The sequence below is a fragment of the Pholis gunnellus genome (genome assembly GCF_910591455.1).
Source record: "Pholis gunnellus genome assembly, chromosome: 3".
NCBI classification, from domain to species: Eukaryota; Metazoa; Chordata; class Actinopteri; order Perciformes; family Pholidae; genus Pholis; species Pholis gunnellus.
In genome coordinates this window covers 14,740,194-14,755,689 of record NC_136529.1, presented here as the reverse complement: position 1 = coordinate 14,755,689, position 15,496 = coordinate 14,740,194, and the positions used below count along the sequence as shown (strand labels likewise).

At 42.6% G+C, this 15,496-nt stretch overlaps 3 protein-coding genes across 3 annotated transcripts; 1 reads left to right on the top strand and 2 right to left on the bottom strand.

Moving 5' to 3' along the window:
• Positions 1-1,743: 1,743 nt before the first annotated feature.
• atad3 (ATPase family AAA domain containing 3) lies at positions 1,744-7,288 on the bottom strand. Its single transcript, XM_079186421.1, has 16 exons — positions 6,997-7,288; positions 6,420-6,496; positions 5,818-5,919; positions 5,645-5,704; positions 5,492-5,561; positions 5,231-5,396; positions 4,864-4,933; positions 4,183-4,338; positions 4,037-4,093; positions 3,835-3,960; positions 3,624-3,748; positions 3,472-3,523; positions 3,291-3,361; positions 3,001-3,168; positions 2,619-2,727; positions 1,744-2,472 (listed from the first exon to the last, which is right to left on the bottom strand). The coding sequence occupies exons 1-16, from the start codon at positions 7,187-7,189 to the stop codon at positions 2,011-2,013; spliced, it is 2,064 nt and encodes a 687-aa protein (XP_079042547.1). The 5' UTR covers positions 7,190-7,288; the 3' UTR covers positions 1,744-2,010.
• Positions 7,289-7,861: 573 nt separating this feature from the next.
• Positions 7,862-10,430, bottom strand: mrpl20 (mitochondrial ribosomal protein L20). Its single transcript, XM_079156795.1, has 4 exons — positions 10,225-10,430; positions 9,885-9,995; positions 9,262-9,339; positions 7,862-9,162 (listed from the first exon to the last, which is right to left on the bottom strand). Exons 1-4 carry the CDS (start codon positions 10,309-10,311, stop codon positions 8,989-8,991), a joined length of 450 nt encoding a protein of 149 aa, XP_079012921.1. The 5' UTR covers positions 10,312-10,430; the 3' UTR covers positions 7,862-8,988.
• A 316-nt stretch (positions 10,431-10,746) lies between these two features.
• On the top strand, positions 10,747-14,615 carry sdhb (succinate dehydrogenase complex, subunit B, iron sulfur (Ip)). The gene is made up of 8 exons (XM_079186163.1): positions 10,747-10,862; positions 11,620-11,753; positions 12,376-12,461; positions 12,818-12,954; positions 13,391-13,507; positions 13,605-13,706; positions 13,817-13,939; positions 14,077-14,615. Exons 1-8 carry the CDS (start codon positions 10,791-10,793, stop codon positions 14,155-14,157), a joined length of 852 nt encoding a protein of 283 aa, XP_079042289.1. The 5' UTR covers positions 10,747-10,790; the 3' UTR covers positions 14,158-14,615.
• The last annotated feature ends 881 nt before the right edge of the window (positions 14,616-15,496 follow it).

Here is a 15,496-nt window from a genome sequence, read left to right as displayed (position 1 = left end):
CATCATGTATATCATGTCGTTCCATATAATGGGGCCCAGTCCATGGACTCCAGAGAAAAGTACGTTTTAAGTGATGACGTGGCAGGAGATGAACGTGACAGTCGGACTGCTCTTGGGCCTCTGCGTCAGCTTGTTCTTGCAGTGGCTGGAAAGGATTTGGCACTCACGGCTCAAATATAGGAGAGAAAAACAAATGAATGGTGAGTAAAGTCAAATGAAACTAAACTTGCATGTGGGGAAAGCTCAGGGGGTTCTAAAGAAAAGAACTTTGCAGTGATTTACAGTACATAATACGTTTATATATTTACATATAAATAGACAGAAAAGGTTGTGTTTCTGGCCTGTGATGTATGGAAAGGAGAATTCAAAGAAGAAAACCTTTTTTCCAAAAATAATTTTACATAACCAGAACCCATTCTGGGATACACAGCTTATCTCTTCCAGGAGACTCTGTCCTCAAAGGAAACAGTGAAATTTTAATCAAATAAATTCCACATCATCAGTTACAGATTGGACACCACAGTTAACCTTTCATCCGTTTTGTGTGGAGTAAAAGAAGGTGTCATTTATAGACCGGGTGGAAAAAAAATGGCCTCTTAAGTGCCTACTTTTCCCTCCCATTCATCTCTTCTTGCAATAATTGTTTGAGTAATTAAATAATCACTTTCCTCACTCTTCATCATAATTAATGTTTTTTTTTCTTTAACTGTACGATTCAGATTTTTCACTACCTCTACTAAATTCATGTGAAGTATCCCTCCTCCCTGCACACACAGAAACACTAATGTAGGAGCCTTTCATCAGCTCAGTTTCCCTCTTTCTTTCCAGGTGTGGGTTTCTGGTCATGGATGCCCAAATTCAGTAACACAAAGGAGTTGGTTACACACGGAGGACTCCAGGGGGAACATGCTGCACATCAATTAAGATGTGTACCATAATGTTAATGACACATAAATTCAATAGTTACCGAGTGTGGTGTTGTTTTTTCAATAACCAAATAGTCTTTGAAGGTCTGATTGAGTCCAAATATTCTTAGTTTTTGATATTTGTTGGGCATTTTGTGATTTTAAGAATGAAGTATTAGTATTAAAGCAGAACCAGAGATTCTTTTTCTTTGTCAAAACCTGTCACCTTCACTGCATTCCACTTCACGGTTTTTCATTGAAGGAATATTACTTCTAGCAGTTCATTTAAATTACAAATTGTTTGGGTTATATGTGAGAACTTGAACATAGTACATAGAACATGCAGGCATCCTATAATGTCGTATAGAGAGCTTTATCATGGGGCCTATTTAAAACCAAGGACAGCTTCATGCCCTTGACTGTGCTTTGCAGAAGAAGCTTCCTGAAGCCCTCGGCCATTACTGTGAAATATGGAAATCCCAGGTGGCTTTAGGAGAGGATCTCTGCCTCTTACAATTGTAACCCCTCCTCTCTGCTTGCACCTCCACCGTTATATGTATTTTGTTGCTATAACTTGTCTTTCAAAACCGTACATACATATTTATGATGCTTGACAAAGTCATTGCAAGGATCTCTACATGAGCATTTTAAAAAGGGGTTTGCAGGGTTATACTAACAGAGGCCATGCACTGACTGTTCAAATGTGGCTTAACTTCACTGTTGATTATTCAAGCATCTTAAACTCAAATCCAAGCCACAGGTTGTATCATATCATAAAGCAACTGTATTCTAAAAACATCAGAACTTCTGCTGTTTATAAAAACACAAATCCATTTAATCATTTCAACAGAGACACACCTTGCACAACACTTACATACTGTTATTAGACACGCAGTCTGTCAAGTACACTTTTTCAATGTATACTTAGAATCAAAGAGTCTCAGGCATTATTTGTGTTTTGTTAAGTTAATTGATTATCTGCCCGGACCTGCTGAACTCAACCTCCGTCACAGACGGTCCAACAGTCTTTCAGATTAAATCTACCAGACTAATTAAAGAGGCAGGACTCTAATCGTTCTAATCCAGGCCACTCTGCATCTAGAGCTTAAACTGGAGTTCCATCCTTAGGAGGAGCAGATCCAGTTTTGTCTTCCTTTTCCATCTTGCCGTCGCTGTCAGTGGGGGCAGCAGGCTGGGCTAAACTCTCCGCTGCTTTGGCAGCATCTTCACAGTCCTGTTCAGCTGCGGTGGCACTTTTGCCTTCTGCTGACTGGTTGTTGATGTCTGAAGGAGGTGGTGTACTTTCACCTTCTTGTTTTGTTTCCACCTCGAGCACTGGGGCGATCACCTCCTGTGCCTCAGGTGCCTCACTGAGGGGCAGAGTGAAGCCCATTTTGCCTCCACTGGCTGTCGCTCCAGCTGGGGGAGGAGTAAGGGTCTTGGCCTGAGCCTCCTCGTCTCCATGCAGCCAGTTCATCTTCTGAAGGTGTTGCTTGACAGCGTCATCAACCCGAGCATCAATCATAGCCTCCGTCAGGACGCCATCTTCAGAGGAATATGCTGCCGCCTACAAGAGAACAAGAGTCAACACATCTGTTCCATACATTGATTTAAATCACGAAAATGAAAATCTTGTAGTAAAGAATTGTGAAATTAAGATTGACAGTGCATTTTTTTACCGCTATGGATTCACAAAGACTACAGGGAACGTACCTGCCAGGCCACACCCAGCTTAGAGATCTCTCTTCCTGACATGCCTCCTGTCCGCTTTGCTATCTCAGAGCACTTCTGACCGTAGTCAAACTGTGCCAGCTTCATCCTCCTGCACACAAACCGATAGATTAGTAAATGAGTTTACCACAGTTTAGCGAGACTGAATGCAATTTCATTCTGACTTTGTTGTGTTTTTGGAGCTGAGGTAATAGCCTGTGTGTGGATCGCTCCCCACCTTTCAGCCTCCATCACACATCCAACCGCTATGTAATTAATGCCTCAGCGTTGGACTGAACCGGATTACTTGTTTCAGTATGCAGCCCTAGTGTGCAGTGGTCTGGTGCCCTATCTGAACAGCTGTGTTTCTGAGGATTGTACTCACTGCCTCCCTCCTGTGGCAGGCTCCAGCACATATTTGTCAAAGTACAACCGCACCAGCCTCTCCCTCTCATCAGGACCAGGCAGAGCAAAGTTCACTATTTCGTCTATGCGGTCGTTTATGGCCCAGTCAAACTGCTCTGGTTGGTTACTGGCCAACACCAGCATGAACCTGACAGAAAAACACAGAAATCAAGCAGCTTAGAGACGTAGCCGAGGTTTTATAGGTAAAAGTGAAGTGAAGAGTAACACACATTTAAGGTTTAATTTGTTCAAATGTAAATATTATTTTACTTGCTGCTCTGCTCTCCAGTACGATACAGGAATGCATTCAAAGTGGCTCTCAGGTCCTCACTGATCTTCTCCTGCAAAAGAACAAGAGAAAAGACGTCATGTAGAGGAGTTTAAAGGGTAGGAAAATATGTTATTTTAACAAAAACATGGTTTCTGGAAAATGAAATACATGCAGACTTACAGTGGATCTCTTGCGAAGGAATGCATCAGCTTCATCAACAAACAGAAGAAGTCTGTAATGAGATAAAAACACATGATAACCTTTATCTCTTGATATTATATCTGAACAGTATTGTGGTTTGTGTATCTGTAAGTTAATATCAAGTAGCTTACCCGCGCCGACTTGTGCCCGCCCAATCAAACACTTTGTGCATGGCTGTCACACCGTCACGGCCCATTGGAGCCACGTCACCACCAGTCATTATTGCGTAGTCCATCCCAGAATGCACTGCCAGCTTCTACTCGATAGAAAAAGAAATGCCTCTCTGTTAGAAAAAGCATCATTTTCTGTATCTGCGAATGTTTATTCAGTCCCCGGGTGTACCTTAGCAAACAGAGTTTTGCCCGTGCCTGGAGGGCCATACATGAGGATGTTCCTGTAGAGGCCGTTGTTCTGCCTCGTGTTTCTTGTTGCGATGGCGATATCACGCACACGCTCTTCCAGGGAAGGCTAAGAGATAGAAAAATGCATTTATATGAAGCGGTTGTTTGCTTCATCCTCTGGGAAGACTTTGACGTCCACTTACACTGAGCACAACTCCCTCCAGGGCATCCTGAGGTTTGCTCTTCAGCCGCTTGGTCGTCTGAATAGTTCACAAAAAAAAAGGACAATTAGTATATTATAATCTGCACTTAACAAAATAAGCAAAAGGTTCAATTGCTAATTAGCTACCTTGATTGGATGCTTGATCGCCTCTGCGACGGTGAACCGGGACGTTTCCCGCACCAGTGACGGCTTCCCGAGCCGGGCCTCAATGTAACGTCCCGCCACCGCTGTGGCATTTCGGGCGGAATAAACTCCCACAGCTAGAAGAGTCAGTCCTGCCACCTGGTGGTGTGATGAAACAGTTACACAACAACCTCATACTGTTGAATCAGGAGAAACTACTCAACCCAGTTTTTGCATTTTGCTTCTTGGTGTAGTTATTTCTTTTTTTTTACCTAGCTTTGAGAGAGCTTTGAAAGAAAAGAGGATGTGATCAGTTGGTAAGTCAACTGGTTCCTTTTTTTACATCTAATATCTGAATGGCCCTTGAGTGTGTAGCAGACAGGCTTAAAAACCTGATTCTGCAAAAAAAGATTTTTCTATTATATACCATTCGGCTTTGAACATAATTTGTGAGCCCTAAAAGATCTAATGTGTTAAAATGAAAACGATCTTTATGAAAACTACAGGCTTCTGTATATCTGTAAATATTGTGTTGTTATTTTATACCTAATTGACTTGTATTTTGTAGAAGAGATATTTCGGAGAAATCATTTCGTTGCATTTAGTTCTTCCATCAGTGGTAAAATGTCTTTATGTCTTTATTCCATTCACTAAACTGATTGCTGATGGAAAGAGAAGCCTCACCGTGGCGGTAACTTTGTCCCAGTCTGACACAAAGGCCCTGAATCCTTCTCCAAACACAGCACCTGCAGTCCTAAAAGCAAACAAACGTCAACTGTCAGCATGTCTTTTGGGCATTTACAACATGGAACTGTCCAATAACAATTTACTTAACAAACAGAACTGATACCTTCTAGAATAAGATGAGATACAACTTTATTTATCCTGAGGGAAATTGCTGTTATAGACTAAAAAAAACTCCCTTAACACCTTTAGATTCAACTAGTTGCAACAGCTCATTGCATGATTCAGGACACCAAGAACCATCATTACACTTTATCTAATCCTCGCCATCATGACAACTACAGTGTGAAATGTCAGTGCGTCTTACTTGATGGACTCCAGCACAGTCTGTCTGTGTTCTGCAGCCTTCAGACGGATCTGCTCGCGGATTATATCGGCGTTCTCTCGCTCCACGCGGGCTCGTGCTTTAGTCTCGGCCTCTATACGCAGGAGCTCATTCTTGTGCCTCAGATCCATCTCGTGGTTTATCGTCGCTATAAAAACCCACGACACATAAACAAGTACATGTAAACCAGCGCTCAACGTCTTCAAAAGCTTCTACAAGACTGTCAGTAGTGAAGTCTGGTACATTTCCTCATGGCCTCCTGTTTCTGTACAGACTCCTCCTGTTTGCGAAGGTTGTCCTCGTTCAGCGCTTGCTATTGAAAGAAAGGGAAAGGAAAGTCGGTACTGCGTCTCACTTTGATGCAGTTCATACTTGACATTTAGGAGATGACCTCACCTGTTGCCTTAGTTGGTCCTCATATCGCTGTCTGGCCAGTTTATCTTGAAACTGAGCTCTCTGTAACGAGGCAGAGAACAACCAGCTGTAACCGTACAACTCAAAATGTTCCGGTTCATTGCTGCAGCACGCTTATAATTGTTCTTAAAGTACTAATAACTTTCTGTTCTCACCGCTTGATGCTGCTTGGTCTCCTCGTTAACAGTTTTCCTCCTCTCGTCCGCATGGATTCGTATCTGGTCGCCTTTGAGCTGCTCAACGGCTGCTTCGTACTCCTGAGAGAGGCGCACAAAAGAATGACAAACATCTAATAAACCCGAGAGACACACTGGTGAACAGATCGACTGGCTTGTGCTGTGAAAGTCTTTAAAAAGATAGAAGTATAAACACATCATCAACATGTCAAAAAAAAAAGTATTCACACTCAACACAACTCTACTACATCTCTCAGCTCCATTATTTACACATACGTTACATACATGGAATACGACCTCTGCATTTAACCCTTCCTAAGTGTCTTAAGGAGCAGTGAAGCTGCTACAAACCACCCGGGGAGCAACTTGGGATTCAGTGTCTCGGATTAAGGACACTTGGAAATGGGGACAGGAGGAGCAGGGGATCGAACCCCCAATCTTGTGATTAAAGGACCCGTGGTACCCCCTGAGCCACAGCTGCCAGAAGTAACATATTCATTTTTATTAATGGAAACTAGAACTGGCAAAATCAACTTCATTCTCTGGAAAAGCACCGATGTCCTGCAGCTGATTTACTGTACCTTCATTTTGCTCTGATGCTCCATCTGAGTGGTCTGCTCCTGCATCCGAGACAAATCCAGAGCCTCTTTGGCATGTCCTGGATCGTGATGAGAGGCAACAACACAGGACTGAAAGATGGCTTGATTGATCAGTGATCAATGTACCATGATGGTGTGCCTCTGAATCATGACTCCCTTTCTACCTCGTACTTTAACAGATATGAGAAATGTTTCATCATGAACACAGAACCAGAGAGAAACACGTGGTGAACCATTACATGCATGTGGAACAAGAGGAATTTGGGAGTTTAGCAAGACAGATTGCAAGGTGGTGACCTTTGAACTCACTCTAGTGGTTTGAAAGGTGAGAGCAGCACAGGGTCGATCTCACAGGCAACCAGCAGCTTCTCAAAGATGACAAGCATGTGGAAATGTACAGATTCTGTGGGCCTCATTATTTCAGCTGTAACATCACTGAAGCGACCACCACCCTGAACCAGAGAGGAGCTGGACGCTGGACGCTGGAGCAGCATGACTACAACCTAGTTATAATCAGGAGGAAGCTCCATTGAGCTACCCGGCTCTGCAGAACACTTACGGGACTTGTCAAGCTCCTTGGCCGCATTAGCAGCTCGCTCCAGCCCGGTGGGATCGAAGTTGCTCCATTTGTCCTTGGGTTTATCTCCTCCGCCGCTGGAGCCTCCGGCCGGCGGCGGAGGCGGTGGAGGCTGAACCGGGAGACCAGGAGGCACCTCGGGCTGCCCCTTGTTCAGGCCGAACAGCCACGACATTTTGACGTGAGTAAATAAAGCACAGTTTAGCCAGTTCTGTGAGGCGCGAGGGTTGGCAGTTGCTCCAGAGCTGTCACTGCACTTCCTCTACACGCGTTTCATGCCGCAACCTTCTGCGCAGGCGCGACAGAGAGAACGGATTCGTTGGAATAACTGCATCGACGATTGGCTGGTAACGAGTACTTCTTCTTCCTATTGGCTGATCAAAAACCGTCTTTAGTAGAGGTCATTGATGTAGTCCCACCCAAAATTGATACGGTAGCCCCAGAGGGTCACGAGGCGTATAATTCAAAGGAAAGTAATTTTTCTTTTGGTTGCATCAGACTGGTTCTGGTTTTGCAAGTCATAGGTCATTGATGTGATGTTTGCTTTGTACTTCAGTGAGCATTCATCGGGAGTAAATGTTAGGACCGGAGGAATGTTTAGTGTTGCTTCTCATATACCGCTGGTTTATTGAATAAAGATGATTATGTCTTCATGCTCTCTAATAGTTTGATTCTGTGCATAGTGTGTGTGTGTGATCATGGTTATACAAATAGAACATTTGTAGGGACATAACAGCCAACATAAGGACTACAAATGACTAGTCCAGAGTAAAATATATCTCAAAACCACAACCTTAACATGTTTGAAGTGAATTAAGACTGAACGACAAAGATATATATCAAAATGTTTAATGAACTAAACATTCAGAGGATAACCTCACCACAACAAATGGTAAAATATATATTTACACAGAGACACAACTCATATGAAAAAGCTTGAGGTCAGTCTTCTGCCCAACCTCCTGAAAACTCACAATCTGCATCAAATCATAACTTAACAAAAAGGTTGCATATGCCAAACACAAGGTTTGTGCGAATAAATAATCACTTCCTGTATTATGATACTGGAGGTTATCAGGACGGCCGTAGTGGAGGATTTTATAGGCACCGCTGGGAAAGTCTGGCACACATGATGGAGGTGTTGGGTTGAAATCAGTGAATGGAGCAGAAGCAGGGCTGTCTGTGGACAAACTATTGCTATTCTGTTTAATGTCAGGTGCCATCGTGGATTATCATTATATCCTTATTAAGACATAAGAGTGCACAATTTCAAAAATAACATTGAATTTATTCTAAACTTAACTTGAAATGGGTCACCTGAAAATAAATTACAACTATATTGAAGAGTTGTCCATTCTCAGTATTGTTAGCAAGGGCCCTAATAGAAGGAAAAGGCATTTACATTTGTCAAATCTGTTTTCAGGGATGCACTGCTTTAGGACAACACAACAGCAGCATGGGTGCAGGGTAGCATAGTGAGCGGAGAAACCGCACTTCAAAAGGTCAGGGATCAAGGAACTTCAACATTAATCATCCATCTTGCTGGAGTGTCCTTGAGGAACATAGTGCATCCCTTTCTTCTTCAGGGACGTTGCTCTGTTGGCAACTCGGTTTCAAATCTACTTTACATCTTTGTGGGGGCTAACCATGTTGTATTGTACACGGTGCAGGCAGAGACACAGATCTGGCATAATGTCATAGTCTTCTCTCATCAGTCTCATCATGTGACCAGACCCTGGGTCAGCTATGTGGGTCGTTGAGCATGCATCCCTTCTGGTATTGTGATTAATGATGTATCACAAAAATAAAACCATTTAAAGAAATGAGTGATATTATTATATGAGAATGACAACTGTAAAGCAAAGGGGGAGAGTGTGTGCCTGACTGACCATTTCATGAACAGCTCCACAATCCAACACCAGCATTCATTTTAACCACATAACAACTGGAAATCTGTAGCTGCAGCAAGTCCATTTACTGTAGCAAAACAACACGGGAGAAGACACCAGAAGGCTCTTTGCCGTCGCCCAAAGCTGCACGGAAGCCTTCCTGCTGCCGAGCCCGGGCCAGCTTTGCAAGCGAGAGGAACGACCGAGGTTCTGTGACCGCCAGATCACTGATCACACGTCGGTTGAGCTGAACGCTCGTCTGTATGGAGGATACACGTCACATATAGATAGAGTGAACAACCAGCATACAGAACGTGGACAGGACTGATGCAATACTGTAACATTCAGCACAACTGACCTTGGTGAGGTTGTGCATAAGGGCGGGATACTTCATGCCGTGCTCTCGTGATGCTGCTGCAATGCGTGTGATCCAGAGCTGAAGAAATAAGAGCACAACAAGTTATATTGATTACTTTGCTCAATTGATTACAATCATTCTTTTTGTAAGAAGTCAACATGCCCATTCTGTGAACAATGAATACACCCTTCTGCAACTGGGATTGGTTTTAATAAGTGCTGGAACAGACTGGAGGCATGTGACCCTCACAAATTAACATCACCAAACACAGATTATGGTTTGGGAGTGAACATGAAGAGGTGAAAACATCCAGTATTTCACAATAAAAAACTAAATATATTATACAAGAAACACATTGTTTCCTTTAGCATTCCTTTAACGATTTAGAGTAACTTTAAATGTATTTTAGGGCACTAGTACACACGATCAATAGACAATTACCACTCTTTGATAGGTTTTAGTTGTATTACAATACAGCAAAGGGCTGCAAAACTGCTGCACAGTGACTGTCTACAGCAAACACTGCCCAAAGACTCTTTACAAGTGAGGCATACTAATCACATGTGCCCGCCATGTGTCTGTTGTTGTAGTGGACATTTGTATGAGAGTTTAAAGAGTCTCACCGTCCTCATGTTGCGCTTCTTAAGCCTTCGACCTGTGGTTGCGTAGACGAATGCTCTCCTCACCGCCCGCACAGCCAGACTGTAGCAGCGGTTCTTTCTGCCTCTGAAGTGCTGTTGGAGGAGCCGACATACACAAAATGACCATCATTGTGATGTCAATATTAGATTTTAACCGAATCAAACTGCAAAGGTCATTTCTACACAACCGACATATATAAAATATTCAAACAATGATTCCGATGTAATTACCACACAGACTATAACATGGTACACATCACAACATGTTGACAGCATGCAACGGCTTAGCGCCCTCTCCTCCAGGAAATAGTCGTGGCCTTACCCGTGCATGTTTGAGAACGTCTTGAACTTTCCAGTATCTGTCAGGTCCACGGCTCCTGATCCAACAAGACAGCGTCAGGAATACCATTGTCTGTTCTCCAGGTGAACTACTTCAACACAGTATGCTTTCTAACAGAGTGGAAATACTATTTAAGTGACCTCAACCCAGCTCCACTTGTAAAGAGACTGTGTTAGTGAGCACAGTTTCACATGCTGTATTACGACTGACAGAGGCACACTAGGTTCGTTCGATTTAAAAACCCGGACATCTCGTGTAAGTTCCTCCTCTGCTCCGCCCGGGTTTTTGGTGAAAACACCCGCGTCATAATTAAAACAAATTAATTATTGCAAATGTTTGACTATGGGTTATTAAACAATGAAAGAGTATTCGGGACCAAACTGTCACTAGCAAGTCAAACGAACTATAAAAAAACACTCTTCTTGTGCATATGTGAGTCTAAAGGCGGAAGACGTCGGTCAACAAAACACGCGCTTCCATAAGAGTTGTGACGCAGAGCCCCGGTGGCTGCTGGGATAGCAGGCGGTGGAGGTCAGAGAAACTCCAAAATGTCGGTCGCTGGTCTCACGTCCTTGAGCCGCTGTGGTGTGTTGGCGCTCCGCTCCCCCGCAGGACTGGTGGTATGTTGAAATTTGTTTGAACAAATAAACAGTATCGATTAGCCGTTATTGTCAGTTACAGTTTGTTCCGTCGCTTTGCTCAGAGAACGTCACATCACATCTGACGTTACAACAGGGCTCCGTCTATGCGATGAAGTCCATGTTACGTAGTCCAACTACTAGCTAATAACTAGCTAGTAACTATCTAATAACTAGCTAGCCCGTACTGTAGATACAGTGACTCAACTGTAACATAACGAGCTCATCTCTTCATTATTAGCCGGTGTGTGTTTAGCTTCAACTGTCACTTTAGACGATTCATATCCACGTCAACACAAAACATGGCAGGATACGAGTTCAACTTGTAAATATGTTTCAGCGAAGTTCATTATAGAAACATCAACTTTATATAGTACCTGTTCGTTAATATAACTAACTAAAGTAAATCAGTCTGACATATTGTATAGACTGCATTCAATGTAAACAAACAAACGCAATGTGTCATAAGATCAACTGTGATTTCTGGTATCAGTAAATCATGATTTTAATGGAATGTTTTGTGCTTTAACGAACAAAAACCTGCTCTATTATCACTGATGTCGCAGTGGTTTATGGTAAATATTAAGCTATGTTTGAGTTACTAAACACCAGATGATCCACTGATATTTAGAGGACAAGAGTTAAGGTAGTCAAAGGAGCAGGTCATGTTATTAGTGTCTAGTAGTGTGTGATGCAAACACAATAATCGTGTTTTCTCCCCTCTGGTCGCTGCTGTCAGGCGGTGCGGTGTGCCCAAACAGCAGCGGCTCCAGCAGCTCAACCCAGAGTAAAGAAGTTTCAGATATACAGATGGGACCCAGACACTCCAGGAGACAAACCCCGCATGCAGACCTATGACATCGACCTGAACACGTAGGTGTTTCAGCTTTTCCCCCTGCCACCAGAAAGCCCAGTACTGTATGCGCTGCATTGTGTAAATCTGTGTTCTCAGTCATTAGCTAGTTAAACGTGTAAGTCACAACAAGGTGTCCTGGTATCATAAACGATAGGAGAGGTGAAGCTGAATCCTTTATTATCTATTCTAAGACACCTTGGAGTGTGTTATTGGGTGTATTCTATGGCCACTTCTGAAACAACTGGGGAGGTTGAGTTTAAAATGAATTGACACAAATTGTAATTATCTGTGACCTTTGTGTATAGACTTTTTAAACTTTTATTAGTGAGAGGTGTGGTGAAGAGGACTCTGATTGCTCTCTGAACAAAACTCTGCTTCTCTCTAATAATGTATATTGCAGAATACGTCCCTTTTATTAGCGCTGCTATTAGCTGATCGTGTTTATTTGGACTGGTGGAGGCTTATCTCTTAGTAAACAGAGGGCATGATTAACAAACTGACAACAGCCTGAAGGTAGATTTAAATCAGGTGGCTCTGACATCATCTGTTCTCTACTCAGCTTAGCTACTCTTACCTCCTGTCTATACAGCTGTAACCAAAACAGTCCAAAACTCTTGATTTGTTTTGTTTTTCCTTTAGCTGTGGCCCAATGGTTCTTGACGCCCTGATCAAGATCAAAAATGAGATGGACTCCACTCTGACCTTCCGCCGCTCCTGCAGAGAAGGTCAGTAACACGGAGGCTTTACAAATGAGCCTTTAGATGATTATATGATCATTAAATGTGGTAAATAATTATGTATGATTAGAAGTAGTAGTTGCAGTCAATTAATGGGTTAGAATTAACTTCGAAAAGTCTCAAATTATTCAGTTTATGTTGGTGCAGCCTGCTTTATTTAAGGCTGTGCTCTGTAGATTTATTTTATTTTTCAGTGATTAATTGTTTATGCTGACTATTTGAAAGATAATGCTACACAATCTTCTCTTTTTTTCCACCAAAGAATTACAATATATGTCATTACACTCTGTGAGATTGTCTCGTCTCAGACATTAAAAGCTTTTACTGTTTTTGTGTGAATGCAGGTATTTGTGGATCCTGTGCAATGAACATTAATGGAGGAAACACACTTGCCTGCCTCAACAAGATCGACACCAACGTTAGCAAGCCGACTAAGATTTACCCTCTTCCACATATGTATGTGGTCAAGGACCTGGTGCCTGTGAGTAAATATCCACCACGACATGAACGGACCAGCGCCGACTGAACAGATTCTACTCCACTAGTTTTACCAAATGTAGTCAAAACATGCTAATGGATAGTATAAACATTTCATTTAATCATTTGTTGTCTCTGTATTTTTCTGGAAAATATATACATGATATATTTGGTGTATATGCAACACCTCCAAGTGTTTATGTTGCCGCTTAGATTGAAATAAAAATTTTGATTTAAAGACTCAAGGGTAAAATTCCACATGCTATACAACTGGCTAAATGTGACATATTATTGATATCAGGTCGACACGTTCCACCTCTTTGTTGATGTATTGTTTTGTGAACAAATTAAGTTGTAGGAGTGTTGGCAGCAAAATCCAGTTGTCCTTTATGATAAGTTTTATTCTGACATTTGAATGCTGACTGATATTGTTTTTGCAGGACATGAGTAACTTCTATGCACAGTACAAGTCTATTGAGCCCTACCTGAAGAAGAAGGATGACTCAAACGAAGGGAAGGAGCAGTACCTGCAGACTGTGGAGGACAGACAGAAACTGGTACACCACTGTTTTTTTTGTTTTGTTAAAACATTTTCCAGTTCTCCTCAAAAGTCCCATGAAAATAAATGTCATTGCTTGCTTTCCTCCTGTGTAGGACGGGCTGTACGAATGTATCCTGTGCGCCTGCTGCAGTACGAGCTGCCCCAGCTACTGGTGGAACGGAGACAAGTACCTCGGCCCTGCTGTGCTGATGCAGGTGTGTGTGTGTGTGTGTCTGATTACCTGAACATTTAAATTCTGAGCCTGCATGAAAGAAAATAACCACACAGATGAAGCGTTCATGGCTCACATCCCGTTGTCTCACAGGCGTATCGTTGGATGATCGACTCACGAGACGAATTCACAGAGGAGCGTCTGTCCAAGCTGCAGGATCCCTTCTCCCTCTACCGCTGCCACACTATCATGAACTGCACCAAGACCTGTCCCAAGGTAACCCGTCGGCACGCATCTGCAGCCGGATGCACGCCACCGCTCATGTATATCTCGTGCCATTCAAATACAGACGACGTGCTCCGTTTGAGCAGATTCTTACAGCTCTTTCCTCGTCTGTCTCGTCTTCCTCTTAGGGCCTGAACCCGGGGAAAGCGATAGCTGAGATCAAGAAGATGATGGCCACATACAAGGAGAAGAAGGCAGTTGCTGTCTGAAGCCTCAGTTGTCCTCTTGTACAACACTTCCCTCCATGATGATATTATATATTGATTTCTAAAAATGCTTTTTGAGGTCTGAAGGGCCAGTGCACCAGTCAGCTCCACCACCACACACCACACACTGCAGACAGCTGTGATGAAAATGTGTGTGTGGTGGAAGGACTTGGTGTTACATTAACGCACATGTACAGTATGAATGCATGAGAGAGAGAGAGAGAGAGTGTGTGTCTTGAGTCTTACATGTACCATAAAGAGGTATTTATCTTCAATGCTACTGTGTCTGTTTGTGCACTTGGTAGATGCGATGCTGCATATTAAAGATAAAAGGAGGAGTTTTCTTGTAACAATTAAACATTTAGCTTTGCTTCAAAGACCTACAGTGTATATTTTCCTTCAGCTCTTCCAACATACCAACAGCAGTCTTTGTTTTGATTGAAAATAAATAGTCAAATGCCTCCAGTTGCTTTCCTTGGTTATTATTTGATGTCACTGATGTTGCGACACACTTCCACAGGGGTGAGCAGTTAGTGTCATTTTGATGTCTCTATTGTTTAGAGCCTCGGATGAGTTAAACCATCAGCAGTTTCATCACTGAGTTTAGTTGAAGCCAGATGTTTCTGTAAGAGACATAGTATTTCATCATGTTTTTATTTCAGGTTGCAAGTGTTCACAGTGTCTCACAGGCAATACATCCCCCTGGACCTGAATTAAAAGAGTTTAAGAGCTGATTGACAGCAAAGCTTTTAACGCCCAAATGGATTTGAACACAATAAAAGCAACTCCTGTGCGATCTAATTCAAAAGATCTTCAACGAATAGTGAATCTCATAATTAATATTTGTTAGGACCCTTTTATCAATCTCATACCTGAAAACTGTGTAATGTTTATCTGCAGAAGTAACAACAAACTTACATTTAATGATAGATAAAAAAAAACATTTTGCTGGTGATATTATATATAAACACGTTGGCTTTTGATGACATCTCACCCACGAATTATAAGAGTATCAAAGAAGACACAAATAATGATCAAACCCACAATATAGAAACAAAATAACTAATCATATATACTGATATATGTGATTTTCTGCTGTATTTAGATCGTAGCTCTTAATACAAATGGTGACATGTTAGTGTTCACATATATGACATGGTCAGATAGCCACCAGCGATTTGGCCACGAGCAAGTATTTGGTCAGCTCATCGATACTTTTGATCCTGCAGCGTCGCAGCGCGTGAAGGTGGAGCAGGTCTCGGGATCACCCTGGTCTTGTTGCGGGTCGGTGCTGGGACCGGGGGCTGGAGGCTGGAGGCTGGAGGCTGGGACTGGACGGGGA

Excerpts from the sequence above, each read along its gene's own strand:
- atad3 (XM_079186421.1), bottom strand. The coding sequence starts at position 7,189 with ATGTCGTGGCTGTTCGGCCTGAACAAGGGGCAGCCCGAGGTGCCTCCT. Across the intron at positions 3,749-3,834 it reads GCAAAACTCTGTTTGCTAAG|AAGCTGGCAGTGCATTCTGG; the intron begins GTACACCCGGGG and ends TCTATCGAGTAG. Across the intron at positions 3,362-3,471 it reads TCCTTCGCAAGAGATCCACT|GAGAAGATCAGTGAGGACCT; the intron begins GTAAGTCTGCAT and ends GTTCTTTTGCAG.
- mrpl20 (XM_079156795.1), bottom strand. The coding sequence starts at position 10,311 with ATGGTATTCCTGACGCTGTCTTGTTGGATCAGGAGCCGTGGACCTGAC. Across the intron at positions 9,996-10,224 it reads ACGTTCTCAAACATGCACGG|CACTTCAGAGGCAGAAAGAA; the intron begins GTAAGGCCACGA and ends CTCCTCCAACAG. Across the intron at positions 9,340-9,884 it reads AGAAGCGCAACATGAGGACG|CTCTGGATCACACGCATTGC; the intron begins GTGAGACTCTTT and ends TTATTTCTTCAG.
- sdhb (XM_079186163.1), top strand. The coding sequence starts at position 10,791 with ATGTCGGTCGCTGGTCTCACGTCCTTGAGCCGCTGTGGTGTGTTGGCG. Across the intron at positions 11,754-12,375 it reads TATGACATCGACCTGAACAC|CTGTGGCCCAATGGTTCTTG; the intron begins GTAGGTGTTTCA and ends TTTTTCCTTTAG. Across the intron at positions 12,462-12,817 it reads CCGCCGCTCCTGCAGAGAAG|GTATTTGTGGATCCTGTGCA; the intron begins GTCAGTAACACG and ends GTGTGAATGCAG.